Source organism: Hemibagrus wyckioides, linkage group LG23 (assembly GCF_019097595.1).
Source record: "Hemibagrus wyckioides isolate EC202008001 linkage group LG23, SWU_Hwy_1.0, whole genome shotgun sequence".
Lineage (NCBI taxonomy): Eukaryota > Metazoa > Chordata > Actinopteri > Siluriformes > Bagridae > Hemibagrus > Hemibagrus wyckioides.
In genome coordinates, this window is record NC_080732.1 from 19,771,850 (window position 1) to 19,791,849 (window position 20,000).

The 20,000-nt window shown below is 45.6% G+C and overlaps 2 protein-coding genes across 6 annotated transcripts in view; one reads left to right on the plus strand and one right to left on the minus strand.

Moving 5' to 3' along the window:
* mtdhb (metadherin b) overlaps positions 1-5,112 on the plus strand; it is a 5,299-nt gene extending 187 nt beyond the window's left edge. Inside the window, exons 1-13 of one of the 5 annotated variants that reach the window (XM_058376560.1) lie at positions 1-286; positions 509-616; positions 1,459-1,537; positions 1,661-2,131; positions 2,388-2,432; positions 2,722-2,853; positions 3,061-3,120; positions 3,263-3,355; positions 3,705-3,808; positions 3,965-4,078; positions 4,168-4,230; positions 4,365-4,452; positions 4,568-5,112. The exon at positions 1-286 is cut by the window's left edge and continues 187 nt beyond it. In XM_058376560.1, coding sequence (XP_058232543.1) covers positions 1-286; positions 509-616; positions 1,459-1,537; positions 1,661-2,131; positions 2,388-2,432; positions 2,722-2,853; positions 3,061-3,120; positions 3,263-3,355; positions 3,705-3,808; positions 3,965-4,078; positions 4,168-4,230; positions 4,365-4,452; positions 4,568-4,635 — 1,711 coding nt within the window. In that variant the 3' untranslated portion in view covers positions 4,636-5,112. The remainder of the gene's footprint in view (positions 287-508; positions 617-1,458; positions 1,538-1,660; positions 2,132-2,387; positions 2,433-2,721; positions 2,854-3,060; positions 3,121-3,262; positions 3,356-3,704; positions 3,809-3,964; positions 4,079-4,167; positions 4,231-4,364; positions 4,453-4,567) is intronic. The other 4 variants (XM_058376562.1, XM_058376561.1, XM_058376565.1 and 1 more) reach the window with 4 other exon arrangements.
* Positions 5,113-5,839: 727 nt separating this feature from the next.
* The window catches only part of si:dkey-199f5.8 (beta-1,4-galactosyltransferase 3), a 20,946-nt gene continuing 6,785 nt past the window's right edge, over positions 5,840-20,000 (minus strand). Inside the window, exons 2-7 of the mRNA XM_058376570.1 lie at positions 12,179-12,953; positions 11,723-11,958; positions 9,839-10,026; positions 9,363-9,485; positions 9,110-9,214; positions 5,840-8,972 (exon numbers count right to left, since the gene is read on the minus strand). Of these exons, the coding sequence (XP_058232553.1) occupies positions 8,777-8,972; positions 9,110-9,214; positions 9,363-9,485; positions 9,839-10,026; positions 11,723-11,958; positions 12,179-12,455 (1,125 nt within the window). The 5' untranslated portion in view covers positions 12,456-12,953 and the 3' untranslated portion in view covers positions 5,840-8,776. The remainder of the gene's footprint in view (positions 8,973-9,109; positions 9,215-9,362; positions 9,486-9,838; positions 10,027-11,722; positions 11,959-12,178; positions 12,954-20,000) is intronic.

A 20,000-nucleotide genomic window follows, 5' to 3' on the forward strand; every position in this document is an offset into this window, starting at 1 on the left:
GGAGCGGATGGACGTGTACCTCAGAGAGCTGCTCTCCTCCGGCCTGCTCCTCCTGCACGCGGAACTCGGAGTGGATCTGGGGCTGAAAGCGGAGCTGCTTCCGCCGGGGCTCCTCACCTGTGTGGCGGCGGGACTCGGCCTCCTGCTCGCCCTGCTCCTCTGCTTCTCCGTCTGCCGGTGCTTCTCTAAAAAAGCCACCGAGAAAGTCGCACCTGAGGCGGGGAAGACCTCCAAACCCAAATCCGAGGAGGTGAAGAAGAGGAGCAGAAAGAGAGGAGGAGATAAGGTGCTGGTCCTCATCCTCAGTGTAGATGTTCAGTGCTCAGGAGCTGTCTTTATCTCATCTCATCTCTCCTCTCGACTATATAAAACCCAACACACGATCTATGTAGAACACACACGGCTCCGAGCAGATCTACATGTAGTTTCTGCTCCTCATGGTGTGTGTGTGTGTGTGTGTGTGCGCGCGCACTGGGCAGCAGGTTGAAGCTGTGTGTGTGTTTTGCAGAAAGTCCAGAGGAACGGCCTGGCTGTGGACCTGGAGGAGGATCTGAAGCTGGCGGAGGCACAGAACCAGAGCGAGAGTCCAGACCTAGCAGGGGGTAAAAGTGATAAGGTATACAGCCAGGGGTAAATAAACCCCATGCAGAGGCTTAGAGTGAGCTCTCAGAATGACATGCTGATGTTTTTCTTATAGAATGACCACATGATGGACAGATATGCTGCAGGTCCACTGCGCTGTGGTACATCACGGTGCGCTGGTAGCAGTGTGTGGGTTTTAGTTTACACTGGGGAATTTGGTAGTGGTGAACCAGATCCCGCTGGGGTTAATGTTCCTGAACCCTACACACACACACCAGCAGCTGTCCTGTCGTGTGTGGGCGTGGCCTGTTCCACATTTCCTCCTTCTTCTTTTTTTTATTTAATTCTATAAGAAACAATAGTAAATGAAGCTGTTCAGTTTATAGCTTTTGTTGTTTCATTGTGTTGTAACTAACTTTCCTAATAAGAATTTGATCTACCCATCACTGCCCCCTGCTGGTGTTGAGAGAAACTGACCTCTCTGTATCCTGTGCACCACGTATCCAAATTTAAGGCACGTTTAAGCATCACATAAACAGTTTCATTATTATATAAAAGATTCTGCACTCTAAGTGTCTCTACACTGAGAAATAAAACAACCTCCAGACTGTGTCTAAATATTAAAAAGAAACTTGAAATTGCATGAATGAAACTATTTTTATTCAACTCTAGCTCTTCATCTGTAATTTAAGATAAACAGAAAGCAAATTTCTTTATATCTGGCCCTGACATTAGCTCCACCCCCTAGCTGATGCAGGCTAAATTATGTCTGTAAATAAGCCCCGCCCCTTTCTGACTCTGGAGATGAATGTTAAGCAGGAAGAGGATTTTTAGAGTTTTTCCTGCAGCCAGATCACGTGTACCTCCTGTTTTTAGGGAAAGAAGAACAAGAAGAAGGCAAAAGCAGCAGTGAAGGATACAACGTCTACGTCCGAGCGCAGAGAGCCTGAGGAAGGTAACGATGTCCTTCAGGGTTCCGTCTCATTGTGACACTTCTGTTCGATTCTGAATTCTCACAGGTGCTCTTTCAGATCCTGTAGTGTTAGTTGTCTACATGCAACCTGTGTGTGTTGTTCAGTAGGAAACTGGGAGACTAAAGTGAGTCAGCGAGAGAAGCGACAGCAGCGGAGGAAGGATAAAGGAGCAGGAGATGAATCAGGCAGTCCTGGAGGAACGGAGTTCAGCGCCAACTCTGCAAACGCAGAAAACACACCTGCTGTGGAGGAACCGAAAATCATCAGTACACCATCTGTAACCACCACCTCCAACAACACAACCAAGACCACATCCAACACCAAGACCAAGACCTCCAACATTATCACCACCACCTCCAACACCACCAAGACTTTCAACACCACCATCACCACCACCTCCAGCACCACCAAGACCTCCAACTCCAACACCACTAACACCAAGGCCTCCAACACCAACACCACCAACACCAAGACCTCTGCCAAAAACACCAAGACCACCACCACCACCACCACTCCTGCACCTAAAGCTCAGAAGAACGGTCAGAGAAGCCAGCAGGTGGTGGCACCAGTAGAACGTAAGCTCTGGTCTGAATTTTAATGATGTCTGTTAGTCTACACAGAGGAACAGAGTCTGAACATAGCTTTAAGATGTAAATATTCATGTCTGTCTGCTGAGTCAAGAACATCTCACATCACAACACGTCACATCATGATGTTCTGGAGTCTGAGCATCACGATCCTCAGGAACATGCCACACACATGCACATGTTCAGCTCAGGTGAAGTGGAGCACAGCTTAACGAGCTCTTCTCTCATCTTTATCTCTCTACAGACGAACCGTCTGTAGCTGAAGTGACCCGGGCTGTCATTCCACCAGGTAACACACACACACTCTTCACTCCCACATCACTGTAACTGCTCTCTTCAGCCTTGGGCATCAGATATCACCATCATCTCGTATTCTCTATTATCTTTAAAAACTACTGAGCTTTAAAATGATGTTTTATATACAGACCCATATAAAGGTTTTATAAACATTATATAACGGCTAAAAACCCGACAGTTCTGTGACGACATTCTGAACTTTTCCATTAGTTACAGGATCCGATCCAGTTCAGGATTTCAGTAAAGACTTGTACATTATATGATGTGTGTGTGCTCCTCAGTGTCTCATGCGTGGGATGTGATGGGCGTGAACGGATCAGGATCCTGGGATCTGGGCATGTCGGTTCCTCCTCACACTCAGACGTGGAACAGCGTGAAGTCTGAAGCATCCGTCTGGCCTCAGGACATGGAGGGTAAAACACACTGCTGACTTCTGCACTCTGATTGGTCAGAAGGTGTTGATGAATTGTCTAAAACTGCAGCGCAGGTTTATAGCTGACCGTTTCCATAGTAACAGCCCGTTGGCAGGGACGTGTTCAGCAGACTGATGATGAACAGAAACTCTTCATTTTTATGAAATGAATCTGACCAGAAGGAAATGATGAATCTGTTTCTTTAAGGCTCGTGGATGATCGTGGATGGCTCTCACATCCCCGTCTCTCTCCACGGAATAACTGCAGGTGGGAGAGGAAAGCAAACTGTTTATAAATGATTTATTATCGTTTTATATGATGTGTAGTTGGAGGTTAAGGATAATTGACACGTGAGTGAATCTCAACACGCTGACGGCTTCCTCCTCTCTCTCTCTGTGTGTGTGTGTGTGTGTAGGTGTAGGTGTAGGTGTTGAAGCGCAGGTTGTTCCTGAGCAATCCTGGGTGTGTCCAGCTCCTGTGGATGATGAGTGGTCTGGACCCAGTGAGTATAATTAATAATAATAATATAATGGAAAAGAAATGTATATAATTTTTATTTAGAATTTAAAGCTTAATATTTTTGAATTATTATTATTTACTCATATTTATTATTATTATTTTTATTATTCATTTTGTTCAGTTTACAATAAGCTTAAGTTTTTATTTAATATTATTTATTCATTATTGTAGCTCAGGTGCAGGAATTGAATGAGTGAGTGTGTGTGTTATTTTTCATTTCTAAATAAAATGAATTCTTCAATGGTGTCATTAAAATTAAGACGCATGAAGTAGAAACTCAAGTCATTAAATAATAAACGTGTGTGTGTGTGTGTGTGTGTGTGTGTGTGTAGACAGCGGTTCTGCAGATCCAGCCTCAGATTACTGCGCCCCGTGTGAGGAGTGGGGGAATTACGAGGAGCCAGCAGGTGGCGCTGTTTCTCATGAAGAACCTCAGGTCAGTTTTTAAATCACAGGGAAATAGACTGCTTGGGTTCCGACACACTGCATGTTCACTATCTAGTGCACTTCCAGTGTTCACTTCCCCTAGTGCTGTAGCTCTCCGTGTGGAGTAGTGAGCGTGTCTTCGTCTCTTTTTCTCCGCTTCACGCAGGACTCGGATCCGGAAAAGGACAAAGACGAACCTGCTGCGGCTCCGGGAAGCGGCAAGGCCAAGAAGAAGAAGAAGAAAAAGAAGAAAGGGGAGGAGGCTGGAAGTGCTGCTCAGGTGAAGCTCCACCCCCAAACATACACACACACAGCCTCTGTAAGCACTGCAACCTTTTTAAATGAATACACTTTGATTTTGATTGACAGGTGGAAGTGGGCGTGGCTAAAGACCAGAACACTGCAGGGAACATGGTGCCTAAAAACACAAAAGTGAGCAGCTCATTAATTTAATAAAGTTCTTGCAGAATGCTAAACTGGTGGTAACTGGGATTCAGTACGTTAGCAACATTAGTATTGTAGTGCTAATGCAAAAACGATGCTAAACTTTGTGTGTGTGTGTGTAGGAGCAGGAACTCATGGCTCCCCCTCGAGTCCTGCTGAAACCCGCTGAACCCGAGGCTCCACCCAAAAGCACAGCTCCACCCCCTCAGAGTGAGTCAGCGGACATAAAACCCAAATGGCTTCCTGTGTTATGTTTACTGATGCTAATGTGATGTTAGCCTCGCTAGCGTGAGCTCTGACCCTCTGCTCTTCTTGTCTCCACCAGAGAAACCCGAGGAGAGCTGGGAGTCCCAGAAACAGGTGAAGAAGAAGAAGGCACGGAGAGAAACATGAGCACGAGTTCGGATATCGGGAAGAAACTTCGGAACAAACGTCCAGGATTTCAGAGGGACTGCGAGTCGTGCTTCAGGTGGATTAGCGCGCTAACATGAGCGTGCATCTCCGTGCGTTTGGACGGCACACAGTGTAACATCTCAGTGCTGTGGGTGTGATGATCCTCAGACACGTGCTGATCTTCTGTTCATCTCACAAACTTCGACATTTTATCACAATAAACATTAACATCAGGATCGTCATGTCAGAGATGATGTTCTTCCAAATTAAAACTAAAGCTAAATTATCTTCCATGCTAAATCTGGTGATGTTCACTGATCAGCACGCGCCTGATGTTCACGTCAACAAAGTGTTTTTTCCCTTTTTTGAGCGGTGTAGGCTAATTTATAATTCTCTAGTGAATCTGACGAGAGCTTCTTTTGTTTCGTTTTTTTTGAAAAAAGAAAATTTCAGGAAAAATAAAATGTCCACACTGTCTCCTGTCTCCACGTGTCGTCTTACAGAGTCACGGGGTCTGTAGAGCTGTGAGGTTAACATTGTTCCCGCTGCTGAGACGTCTGAGAGGTGTGTGTGTGTGTGAGAGAGATCCAGAATGTTTCACAAAACAACAGCAGATTTTTTCACACACTCAGCAAAATCTCTAGGTAAATGTTTAAGCTTCAAATGAAAGTCTCCTGATGGACACGGTCACATCAGTGTCACAGTGATATGGTTGATTTTGTAGAAATCCATACGCAGGACGTTAGACACCTCACCTGTTAAACCTGTGTGGTAAGCTCCGCCCACTTCCCACTCATTTGCATGTGGAATTGGTTGTGAACCCGGGCTCAGCTCCAGCTGTGGCGTGAGAGATGAAAACGGAGTCAGGTGATGCAGTGAGGTTTCCCCAGATGTCCGCGGTGTGTGCAGTGACATGATCGGCCCGTCTGTCTGCTTCCTCCTCTCTGGAGTCTGTCCATCAGCATGTTAAATTCTTTCCTTCTCCTCCTGCAGGTTTGTTGATTTCTGTTTACACCAGAGCTCTGCTCAGATGGGATTAGGTTTCCAGGTGAACATGTCTGAGGCTGATGGTGAGAGACATGCTGCTGTGGTACTGCTCATGAGGAGAAGGTCCAGGAGCTTGTAGTTTTAATCAAATGCCGCATGAACGGTCACTGCTTTACACACACACACACGTCTGGAAAGACTTCACAGAAACAGGAGGTCTGATAAACATTTACTTTATTAATCTTTATTATAAGGCCACTATGTAGATGTGCAGAATTTATTACAAAAATAATCACAATCTTCCTCTACCACCAAAACACACAGTCACACAATTAAATGTAGGCACGTTCAGATAAAACACTCCATCAGACTGGAGCTCTGTGCACACACCAGGCCTGTGTCCATCATCACACTAATCTACAGAGTGACAAAGTTTGTTATTGTGACGTGGAAGGACAGATGGACACAGACCGGTGCTGTTCGAGAGCAAACTGTCTCCATAGTAAACGTGATGATTAGGGTCAACAAGGGCGGAGCTAAAGTTTAACCTGATCTTTAACGGCTTGATGACTTCACTGACCGGGGTCACTTCTTCAGCTCAACAGTGAAATGCTTCAACGTTTAATTTCAAAATCAGTCGCTTGGCTAACGCTAGTGCTAACAGAGCTTAGCCCGGGCTTTAACGTCGGTACTGTGCGCTGATGCTGAAGAAGAGAAACTAAGTAATTTCACGCTAACAAGCTCGTCCTTAATGTTCATCTGGAGAACTTAAAGCACTTAAAGGCTGGAGGAAGTTTAATATTTAAAGTCTGGAGGAAAAAAACCGCAATCAATCGTTCAGCCCTTGATATGTAGAAAGACACCTGAAGTACCAAACAGAGCACATGATGCTAACGCTAGCAGCGGTGCCTACGACGCCCTCGGCCCTGCACCTTAGCGCCGGCGCTAAAAACAGCGTCTGGACGTTTCGTGTTCTCCGAGTTCAGTGTGTTTCAGTTGTCCAGCTTCACCTTCATCTAGTGGTCACAAGCTTTTTAGAGTAAAAACACACACAAAAAAAAAAAACCACCACCACGCACTACTGTGAGGCATCGTAAAGAAAAAAAACACGAGAAATCAGATTTACAATCAGATAAAAAGCAGATATTAACATTGTACAAATAAGGTGGAAAGTGCCGATGACCGGACGCTCTAACCATCCGATCGGACGTCTCATCACCGCTCCGGTGGAAATACACCAGACGTGGTCACTGCGTCTCAGGAGGAATCGGCCGCGATAGTGAGCGTTAGTTTATTTTAGTGTTAGCTTGGGTTTACGTTCCTGAGGCGTTCTTTGAAGTGTCGGAGATGAAGATGTGGAAGTGAGGATTCTGTTCACCAACCAGATTATTACAGTTTCATTAAAAAAACATCAGCGGGAATCTTCACTTCAGGGTGAGAACTCTCCTGACCGGGACACGGGACGATATCCATTACATCGTGAGGGCCATTACAGACGGGTAAAAAGTCCTGAAGCTGACCTTTACATTTCAAAGCAGCCATTTTCACCAGCAAGGAGACTCCATGCTTACTTTCATTTGAGAACAAACAAACAAACGAAAAAAAACATTACACTAAACTTGTGGCACTGCAGGGATTATGATCAGTCCTAATGACTTTCCCTAAGCCCTAACCCCTACACCCTAATCTCTAATCCCTAAAAACAGCCAAAAGACCAAAAAAAAGCTAAAATCACACAACAGCTGCCCCGTGCACATTCAGACACGCCCCTGGGGCAAGCCATCAGTTCTTGGATCACAGCTCTGTATCTGATTCAGAATTCTGTAACTAGAAAAAGTTGTAACGTTTACAAACATTATTTACACCTTCATCTCGTATTTGACCTGGACAGTCGAGTTTGCAGCGGTGCTCAAACTCGAGGGTCATCATAGCGTGAGCATAGTCGAGTAACTACCCTGCTAACTAGTTCCTCTTTGTGTACCCCAGTGACGAGCGCTCGTTATAATTCTAACCAGCTAGTTATAGCCCACTGTTCCTGTTGCTCTAACATATCCAAATCAGCCTGATGTTACAGCTTTAACTAGGAGTTATCCCCACTTTATTAGCAAAAAAAAGCCGACTGAAGCTCATGTGACGCCATTTACGCACTGTATGATTTCCTGCCCCGCCCCTTTAAGACCTCGCAACATGTGCTTTAGCAATTTACAGCTAGCACTAGCAGTTAACTACAAAGCTGTACATTACTATAAATAATTCACAGTACTGTGATACTTTTACATCCACAAAACCCACTAGATTACGGATCTGAGTTGTTTTGCGACGAACAAAATGACAAATTCTCACCGCAAATCCTCCACAAAGGCCATCATGGTCAAAGGTGGTGAGTAGAGACAGACGGACAGACAGAGAGTCAGCTAGAGACGGACAGAGAGACAGGATGCTGTAAGGATATGTAGAGCAGCGGATGATGTTCTAAAAGTTTCTGATTGTGTTTATGTTTTAAAAAAACAGTTCTTCAGTTTACAGTACGCAGAGTGTGAAGTAAAGTCAGACTCCGCCCACTTCACCAGACAACCGGAGTCTTTTCCATCAGCTGGTACTGTGAGCCGTTACCCATGATCCTCTGGGCCTCGGCGCTGGTGTTTTGATACCAGGAAGTTCCTCAAGCAGTAATTAAAAATCCATAAAAATCCATGAATGGGGAGAAAGAGAGAGAGACAGACAGAGAGACAGACAGACAGACAGGAGTGCAGATTTGTGTTTAAGGCAACAACGGTGCGATCTCCCTTAGACACACACACACACACACACACGAGCATGTGCAGAGGAGTGTGTAGGACTGTCTCTGCGTTTGTGCGTAACAAGAAAGACAGACAATATGGGAGAGCGGGAGAAGAGAAAGGGTCTCTGAGACAGACAGACAGGGGGAGAGACAGACAGGGGGAGAGACAGACAGGGGGAGAGACAGACCCGGGGAGAGACAGACCCGGGGAGAGACAGACCCGGGGAGAGACAGACCCCTGTCAGAAAGAGCACTAGAGCTTTTAACCTGATATATGCACTACAGAGGCTCTGCCCCCAAACTACACACTCCATTCAGACGTCAACCCTGTATTATTTGTGTGTGTGTATGTCTGAAGTCAGCAGGTGTGTGTCAGCGTCCAGGTCGGTTCTCTGCACGTTCTTTGGGCTCGGGTTTTGAGGTTGGAGGTTGCAGGCCATGCATGGTGCCAATGTTGACGGTGATGTTGGTGTAGAGAGGCAGGTATTCCCGAGACACCAGCTCATACTCCACAGAGTTCATCCCATCCAGCTTCCACGTCTGCTGCGTCTTCGCCAACAAACTGAACCTGCACCGAAACACACACAATTTAACTTTCACAACATTTACTTACTAAAATGAAAGAGATTCAGATTATATAATACTCTTAAAAACATATGTTTCAGGAAACAAAGGCTGTGTGTGTGTGTCTATGTGAATACTGACCTTTTAGGGTTGACCTCATTGCCCTCGTCCAGTTTGTGCTTGATCATCTTGTAGCGGCCGATCCTCAGAGATGGACGGCTGATGGACATCCCGGCCAGAGACACACTGGATTAGACATCGAGATGGAGATCAAAGGACAGAGAGAAAAGAAAAATGAGTCATGAGAAAAAAGCTGTTTCTGAACCCTGAACTATCTGTACCCTGCTCACACACACACACACACACACACACACACACACACACACTCACTCACCGGATGCCTATGTCGTCGTCCTCACCCCCCCAGCCCCAGTAGTTGTTGGGGAAGCCGTTCATCTTCAGGTAGTGTAGAGGACTTAATGCTGAGACGCCACCAAAATAGCCCTTATAGGGCAGTCTGAAACACAGATCACACCGAATTACACACACACAGCTCGCCTTACAGGCACTCAGAGGCACGGTGTGGAGGCATCTTTGAGACAGCAGCAGCAGCAGTAATGAGGGACAGTGAATGAGATGTAGTGAGAGATAAGTGAGGTACAGGAGGAATGAGCACAGGAACAGAAGGTTGTTAAGGTGCAGTCTGTAGTTTGCATGTTGTTTACATGTTTCCTGATCTCATCTAATACTGCCATTTTAAAGAAATTTAAAGTCTTGCGTCTCATGTCACACGGAGAGCTCGGAGAATCACAGACTGCACCTTTAAACCAAAGTGACCTGAGCTGAGCGATGTGGAAAGTCCGCACTGACTTGTAGCCGAACTTGTCCATGGCGATGGCGGCGTGTTTGGGGTTTTTGTCGCAGATGTACGTGTTGCGGTCATCCTCAGGAATCAGATCAACGTCATGGAAGAACAGACAGTCCCATTCCTCCTCCCTCATCGCCTCCCGGAAGCCGATGTTCATCAGCTTCGCCCGGTTAAACGTGTAATCACCGGCCTGCAACACACACACACACACACACACACACACACACACACACATATATATATATATATATATATATATATGTATATATAAATACTGCATGCATACACACAAACAGGCCGAGTCTGATGCATGCTGGTATTTAGCTGTGTGACATTTCTCCACCAGGGGGAGCCACAAACACTAACCCTCATAAATGGATTAGAGAAATGTTCAGCGCTGTGTGCAGACCATCCTCCAAACCCACAACATTCCAAAACATCTCACACACATCAGACACTCTGGGATTAAAGAATAATCCCCAGCCTTCATATTAATATGAGGCAAAAATATCAGAGCTAGAGATTATTTTCCTCTAAAAATCTGACAGCTGGATCTGCTCATTGACTTTCAGCTTCTTTCTGACATTAGCTTATAATATAGACATATTACAGACATTTACTCCACACGCTGCATCCGCAGAGTTAACAGCATTGTGGATGATCCCACACACCCCTCACACACACTCTTCACCCTTCTGCCATCCAGAAAGAGGTACCAAAGCATTCAGACCCGCACAACCAGACTGTTAAACAGATTCTTCCCTCAGGCAATCAGGTATCTCAACAGAGAACTGAGCTGAACTGATCACACACACACACAACCAAGATCTGATCTCAACAGGAGAACTGAATTGTGCTGGACACATACTCACACACATACATAACACACACGCACAAAAGCTGAGAACTGTGTTCCAAGAAGAACTGAACTGTGCTGGACACAGACACACACACACACACTAAATTGTCCTGTTTGCACGCACATCACTTTACATTTCTTTATATTAATCCTGTTTACATGTGTCACTTTAATATCTGCTCTCACTGTATACACTGCTATCTGCACAAAAGTCGGTCTACATGTTTGTCTGCACTGTCTGGTCTTGTCATCCTTTACACTTCTGTTGTATGTCAAGTTTATTTATTGCACCTTAAGTATAGTTTAGTTTTTTTATTTTTTTATTGCACCTTAAGTATAGTTTAGTTTTATCTCTATGTTTATCTGCATCACTGTACTTTGTGTTCTGTGTAGCACCTCTGGTCTAAGAGGAACGTTGTTTCACGTCACTGTGTACTGCATCTGCTATATATGGTTGAAGTGACAATAAAGCTTCTTTGACTTTGATCTCCTTAAGAAAGTTCATCAGAAAGGTTCTCCAGGATTGCAGGTGAGATTACAAGTTATGAGGATCCAGATTTCACACACACACACACAGGCTCTGCTGATGCTGCTTGTACGTGTTCCAAAAAAAAAAAAACCCCGGAAAAAAAGACCTACCAAACCTTCCTGTTAGGCCACACCCAGTTCAGGTAATAGATAAAGATATAGATACTGTCAGTGTGTCAAACTCCTAGTAAAACCCAACCCCGGTTTGTCACAGATCTCATTAACACACACCTGAACACACCTCTCTGTATACGGAAAACATTCCTCAAGTCAAATTTCATTTATTACAACTGTTATAAAAAATTGACCAATAGCGCAAAAGAACTATACAATGCTTGTACAGTGTGTGTATAAAACAGAAACACTGTAAACTCATACATGTCTAACTGGATATTAGTGAAGAAAGGGGCGGAGCTAAACTGAGGTGAAAGTGTGCGGCAGGTTTATTTTGTAACGTGGCAGTTTATTTTAGTGTGTGTGTGTGTGTGTGTCTCCTCACCTGGTGGATGACGTAGATGCCATAGCTCAGCTGTTGTCTCTGTAGGAAGGGGTGTAGGTAATACAGGAGGTACTTCAGGTGTTGTTCTCTGTTCCTGTGAGGAATGACTATAGCGGTGCGATGCCGGGCCTCGCAGTCCGGTGGTCTGTAGCGTCCCCCGCGCACCACCAGTGGATTCTTTCTCTCCACCTGAGAGAGTGTGAGTCCTGAGGGGAAGCTGACGTGGATCGGCCCACCTGTCAGAAATGAAAAAAGAAGTGATTTTGAAGTCATACTTGTATGTGTGTATGTGTTAAAGGATCTGATCTAATCTAATCATCATCAGAACCTCTCTATACATGACCAACATCACACACTACTGTAGTATACTGTGTGTAGTGCAGTGTGTTGTGTAGTGTGTAGAGTGTTTATTGTGTAGTGTATAGTGTATGTAGTGTGTGTAGTGTGTAGACTTACTGAGCAGTGGTGATTTTACTGGGCAGTAGTGCATGTCCTCTTTGTTGGGCGGTTGCACCAGCTGGGACAGGTTAGCGTAGACATCAGCGCCGGTGCGGTTGGTCCCGTGAGCCGCCCCCGACCCGGCCATACCGCTCTGGAAGTCCAGTTTGCGGAAGATTCGGAAAAAGTAACTCACTCTCTTCTGGTAAGCCTCTCTGGACAGGAGGGCCATGACGATGAGCTGCACGCCAAGCAGCATGAACAAATAACGCCACTTCGAGTTCAGAGTGGGCATGGTGAGTCCGGGTCACTCAGAGTGGGGTTCAGAACTAAAACAGAAGCCAGAGGTGACCTCAGCCTATGGAGGTCTCATATCTGACTACGGAGCTGCAGCCGGACGACGGAGACGACCCACAGAGCGGCCATTAGAGCCTTTCTTTTACAGAAACTAAAACATGGTGGTGGAGGTACAAGTGTGGAGGAGAACGCTGATGACAAGGCACTGCTGCAGATAAACCACACACTGAGTTATTCTGATTATCAGGTCACATACAAATGTGACACATGCAAGAGTGCAGGCATGTGGTCTATAACATCACTTCCTGCTCCGGCGTGAACGCCTGAAACAAACCTACAAGACAATGACAAGTAGGAGACAAAAAAGTGGGAAGTGCATACGTGTGTGTGTGTGTGTGTGGTCAGAGTATATCCAGCTCCCACTAGTTCATTTCACCACAGTTGAGGGGGAGGGTCTGTTGCCATTGGCGACACAGGCTGGGCCAATCACAGGTCACTGTCGGAAAAAAAGAAAAAAGGACTGATTCTTTATAATCTGAAATCAAGTTTCATGTGAAGTTCAGCGGTGAAGGTCTGCACCTTACACAAAAATAATAAAAAGTGTTAGAGAAATATGATTATAATCATTTGGAACAGGATGGTGTGAAATGAGATGGAAGGGGATGGAGAAAGGAGGAGGATGAGAAATGGATCAGAATAGGATGGACAGAACAGGCAGATAGACAGATGGAAGAATGGATGGAGGGAGCAGTGTTGCACTGTACAGCTCATTAATTCCTCTGTATGTAATGATTTCATTATTTCCATCCTTTACTTGTTGCCAGGATACAACAAACGCTCATTCACACTGACCATACTGTCTCCTGGTCACCTTATTCTTCATCACCAACTATCCTGAAGAAGATCTGCACTTCAAACCAACTACTACCAAAGGGCTTCAAACCAATTACAGAGAACCAGAGCATGGGGGGGGTAGAGTTGGAGAGGGAGAGTGGGGAGAGAGAGAGACAGATGAACCGAGTCTGTCCATCAGCTCTCAGCACCACTGACCCTGATCAGCTTTTCCCTGAGCTTGTTTCATCATCCTCTATCGGATTAATTGGTGCTCATTAAAGCGCCTCACTCAGAGCGCTGATCCTAATCTAGTCAGAACTAGAACTAGATCAGCGAGCTCAGATTAACCTGTTTAAGTGTTGTTTAGAGCGAGTTCAACAAGATCTCCTCCTACATTTTGAGATTCCTTCTTTTTACCGAGAAACGTTAGAATCAGAATCTGGAATAAACCAGACCACTTCCTTGTTTCGTGCTTCTTACACACACACACACACGGTGTGTTCTCCTCCTCTGTGCGGTTCTTTACGCAGGTGAGAACACGGCCATCACACTGACACACAACAGCAGGCAGGGTGATGGTGCAGGGTGAAGCTGTGTTATCAGGCAGGGTGATGGTGCAGGGTGAAGCTGTGTTATCAGGCAGGGTGATGGTGCAGGGTGAAGCTGTGTTATCAGGCAGGGTGATGGTGCAGGGTGAAGCTGTGTTATCAGGCAGGGTGATGGTGCAGGGTGAAGCTGTGTTATCAGGCAGGGTGATGGTGCAGGGTGAAGCTGTGTTATCAGGCAAGAGAACAGAGGAGAACTAAAAATAACAGTGAAGAACAGAAACGCTGTGTTTTTCTCTTTTTGAAGTGAAGTTATTAAGTAAAAATTAAAAACTTGTCGCTGTTTCTCACACCACTAATGTGTTTGTGTGTGTGTGTGAGAGAGAGAGAGAGAGAGAGAGAGAGAGAGAGAGATGGAGAGAGAGGGTAGGTGTGTGAGTGTGTGAGCCTTGACCTAAAAATGCAAACTTTTCCTGTTTAACGTGTAACACGACATGCCATCCAGTATCCAGTACACAGGAATGTGGACATTTTGCTGTTTTTCACTTCACATGTGTGTGTGTGTATACAGCCTCGACAATGGACAAGGAGACTCGTTTAAGGGGGCAATGGACACGGAGTCATTACAAACAGAATCTGGAAACACGAGATGAAAAGAAATCAAATGATTAAAACCTGTCTGGGTCATATAAGAGAAAGAGAGAGAGAGAGAGAGAGAGAGAGAGACTGGGTAGGAATAAACAAGTGAAAAGGAAAAAAAAAACAGCGATATCTGGCAATTAAATGTGGGTGTGGCCAGTGACACGACAAAGCTAAGAAAAGGATTCGCACGGGTTTCATTTCACACTATAATGTCTGTAATAAAATATCTACAGCTCACAGGACAAAACACTCATGTCTCTCTCTTACACACACACACACACACACACACACACACAAATACACACACACCCCAAATGAAAAATATAATAAGATATTACAAAGTGAATATAAAAGAAATGGGGGGAGGAGGGGGAGGTGCTGGTGTTGAGGGTGTGGTGGAGTTGAGGATGTGTGTGTGTGAAGGTTATTTGGAAAGCAAATTTTTGAAACAACAACAGCTATAGAATATAACACAATACAAACAATGTGTACACACGCACACACACACGAGCGCGCGCACACACACACAAACGCACATGCGCGCACACACGCGCACACACGCGCGCACACACAAACGCACGTGCGCGCGCACACAAACGCCCATGCACACAAACGCGCACAAACGCACACGCGCGCGCGCACACAAACGCACGCGAGCGCGCACACAAACGCACGCGAGCGCACGCACACACAAACGCACACGCGCGCGCGCACACAAACGCACACGAGCGCATGCACACAAACGCACACGAGCGCACGCACACACAAACGCACACGAGTGCGCACACACAAACGCACGCGCGCGCACACAAACGAGCGCACGCACACACACAAACGCACGCGCGCGCACACAAACGCACACGCGCGCACACACAAACGCACACGCGCGCGCACACACAAACGCACGAGCGCACGCACACACACAAACGCGCGCGCACACAAACGCGCGCGCGCACACAAACGCACGCGCGCACACAAGCGCACGCGCACACACAAGCGCACGCGCACACACAAGCGCACGCGCGCGCGCGCACACAAACGCACGCGCACACACGCGCGCGCACACAAACGCACACACACGCACACACGAGCGCGCACACACACAAACGCACACACACAAAATAGTTATTCATCCGTCTCTCTTTTTAATCAAAACATGTTCATCTCATCATGTTACTGAGAAACCACAAAAAAGTGTAAACTGTTCTGTCCTGAAAACTTCCCGAAATCCCGAAAAACTCATTATTATTTCTATAGCTGTCGCTTTAATTAATTAATTAAGAAGTGAATAGGAGTTCTACAGTACAGGGGTTCTACAGTTCTACAGTACAGGAGTTCTACAGTACAGGGGTTCTACAGTTCTACAGTACAGGAGTTCTACAGCTCTACAGTACAGGGGTTCTACAGTTCTACAGTACAGGAGTTCTACAGCTCTACAGTACAGGGGTTCTACAGTTCTACAGTACAGGAGTTCTACAGTACAGGGGTTCTACAGTTCTACAGTACAGGGGTTCTACAGCTCTACAGTACAGGGGTTCTACAGTTCTACAGTACAGGAGTTCTACAGCTCTACAGTACAGGGGTTCTACAGTTCTACAGTACAGGGGTTCTACAGTACAGGGGTTCTACAGTACAGGGGTTCTACAGTACAGGGGTTCTACAGTTCTACAGTACAGGGGTTCTACAGTTCTACAGTACAGGGGTTCTACAGTACAGGGGTTCTACAGTTCTACAGTACAGGGGTTCTACAGTTCTACAGTACAGGAGTTCTACAGTACAGGGGTTCTACAGTTCTACAGTACAGGGGTTCTACAGTTCTACAGTACAGAAGTTCTACAGTACAGGGGTTCTACAGTTCTACAGTACAGGAGTTCTACAGTTCTACAGTACAGGAGTTCTACAGTTCTACAGTACAGGAGTTCTACAGTTCTACAGTACAGGAGTTCTACAGTTCTACAGTACAGGAGTTCTACAGTTCTACAGTACAGGAGTTCTACAGCTCTACAGTACAGGAGTTCTACAGTACAGGGGTTCTACAGCTCTACAGTACAGGAGTTCTACAGTACAGGGGTTCTACAGCTCTACAGTACAGGAGTTCTACAGCTCTACAGTACAGGAGTTCTACAGCTCTACAGTACAGGAGTTCTACAGTTCTACAGTACAGGAGTTCTACAGTTCTACAGTACAGGAGTTCTACAGCTCTACAGTACAGGAGTTCTACAGCTCTACAGTACAGGAGTTCTACAGTTCTACAGTACAGGAGTTCTACAGCTCTACAGTACAGGAGTTCTACAGCTCTACAGTACAGGAGTTCTACAGCTCTACAGTACAGGAGTTCTACAGCTCTACAGTACAGGGGTTCTACAGTTCTACAGTACAGGAGTTCTACAGTTCTACAGTACAGGAGTTCTACAGTACAGGGGTTCTACAGTTCTACAGTACAGGAGTTCTACAGTACAGGGGTTCTACAGTTCTACAGTACAGGAGTTCTACAGTACAGGGGTTCTACAGTTCTACAGTACAGGAGTTCTACAGTACAGGGGTTCTACAGTTCTACAGTACAGGAGTTCTACAGCTCTACAGTACAGGAGTTCTACAGTTCTACAGTACAGGGGTTCTACAGTTCTACAGTACAGGAGTTCTACAGTACAGGGGTTCTACAGTACAGGGGTTCTACAGTTCTACAGTACAGGGGTTCTACAGTACAGGGGTTCTACAGTTCTACAGTACAGGGGTTCTACAGTACAGGGGTTCTACAGTACAGGGGTTCTACAGTTCTACAGTACAGAAGTTCTACAGTACAGGGGTTCTACAGTTCTACAGTACAGGAGTTCTACAGTTCTACAGTACAGGAGTTCTACAGTACAGGGGTTCTACAGTTCTACAGTACAGAGTTCTACAGTACAGGGGTTCTACAGTTCTACAGTACAGGAGTTCTACAGTACAGGGGTTCTACAGTTCTACAGTACAGGAGTTCTACAGTACAGGGGTTCTACAGTTCTACAGTACAGGAGTTCTACAGTACAGGGGTTCTACAGTTCTACAGTACAGGAGTTCTACAGTACAGGGGTTCTACAGTTCTACAGTACAGGAGTTCTACAGCTCTACAGTACAGGAGTTCTACAGTTCTACAGTACAGGGGTTCTACAGTTCTACAGTACAGGGGTTCTACAGTTCTACAGTACAGGGGTTCTACAGTTCTACAGTACAGGGGTTCTACAGTTCTACAGTACAGGAGTTCTACAGTACAGGGGTTCTACAGTTCTACAGTACAGGGGTTCTACAGTTCTACAGTACAGGGGTTCTACAGTTCTACAGTACAGGAGTTCTACAGTACAGGGGTTCTACAGTACAGGGGTTCTACAGTTCTACAGTACAGGGGTTCTACAGTTCTACAGTACAGGGGTTCTACAGTACAGGGGTTCTACAGTTCTACAGTACAGGGGTTCTACAGTACAGGGGTTCTACAGTTCTACAGTACAGGGGTTCTACAGTTCTACAGTACAGGGGTTCTACAGTACAGGGGTTCTACAGTTCTACAGTACAGAAGTTCTACAGTACAGGAGTTCTACAGCTCTACAGTACAGGAGTTCTACAGTACAGGAGTTCTACAGTACAGGAGTTCTACAGTTCTACAGTACAGGGGTTCTACAGTTCTACAGTACAGGAGTTCTACAGTACAGGAGTTCTACAGTACAGGAGTTCTACAGCTCTACAGTACAGGGGTTCTACAGCTCTACAGTACAGGGGTTCTACAGTTCTACAGTACAGGGGTTCTACAGTTCTACAGTACAGGAGTTCTACAGCTCTACAGTACAGGGGTTCTACAGCTCTACAGTACAGGAGTTCTACAGTACAGGGGTTCTACAGTTCTACAGTACAGGAGTTCTACAGCTCTACAGTACAGGGGTTCTACAGCTCTACAGTACAGGAGTTCTACAGCTCTACAGTACAGGAGTTCTACAGCTCTACAGTACAGGGGTTCTACAGCTCTACAGTACAGGGGTTCTACAGTTCTACAGTACAGGGGTTCTACAGTTCTACAGTACAGGGGTTCTACAGCTCTACAGTACAGGGGTTCTACAGCTCTACAGTACAGGAGTTCTACAGTACAGGGGTTCTACAGTTCTACAGTACAGGAGTTCTACAGCTCTACAGTACAGGGGTTCTACAGTACAGGAGTTCTACAGTACAGGAGTTCTACAGCTCTACAGTACAGGGGTTCTACAGCTCTACAGTACAGGGGTTCTACAGCTCTACAGTACAGGGGTTCTACAGCTCGACAGTACAGGGGTTCTACAGTTCTACAGTACAGGAGTTCTACAGTTCTACAGTACAGGAGTTCTACAGTTCTACAGTACAGGAGTTCTACAGTACAGGAGTTCTACAGTTCTACAGTACAGGAGTTCTACAGTACAGGAGTTCTACAGTTCTACAGTACAGGAGTTCTACAGTTCTACAGTACAGGAGTTCTACAGTTCTACAGTACAGGAGTTCTACAGCTCTACAGTACAGGAGTTCTACAGTTCTACAGTACTATAGGGGTGGGGAAATAGAGACAGAGAGAGAGAGAGACAGGAAGAGTAGGGGGGGGGGGGAGAGAAAGAGAGTAAGAGAGAGAGAGCGAGAGCAAAAGCAAGAAAGATCCTTACAGCAGGCAACTGCTGTGTGTGTGTGTGTGTGTGTGTGTGTGTGTGTGTGTGTATCCAGGTGATAAACCCAGGGGATGAGGAAGTGAAGTGCTGACAGTCAGGAACAGAGAACCGGCGGCGTCCTCTCAGATCACAGCATCGACTCGCAATAAACTGGGACAAGAAACTGAGCTGAAACTACACCCATATACTGCCCCCCCCACACCCAGACAGACGGTGGAGTGTTGTGAACGAGTCCACCTCACACAGGGACGTCCGAAGCGTACGGGACGTGTGATTTATTTTACTGTCTTAACTGTTTCATGTTTAATCTTTTAGTAAAGAAATCAAATATAATAAACAAATAAACATCCATTCAGACGTCTATCAGCCTATCACCATTACTCACTGGTAGAAACCTGAACAAATATCTCACACACACACACACCTTCGACTACAGGATCATTCCCACTTCAACCTTAACCCTGAATCAACGCTGAGCAATAAATCAACATTTATATAAAATTAAGAAATAAAAAACTGTGATATTTAATTGTGTGTGTGTGTTTGTGTGTGTGTGTGATCTTTGCTCAGGTCAATATCCACATCAATAAAATAAGACTAATATCAATACGCCTGTGTATCGCTGTACGGAAGTGAATCCTGTATTTTGATTGGTTGATTCTGTCTCTCTCTCTCTCTTTCTCTCACACACACAGTATTCTGTTTTTTTCCAGCGAAACTAAAGTTAATGTGTTACAGGTATTGAGCGATGTAGAAGTTTTGTAGTGTGTGTGTGTGGTCTCTGAGAACACCCTGTTATATCTGACACGTTCGCTTCATTCTTCACTCACATGTCTCATGTTCAGCCTTGCACAACTTGCTGGAATG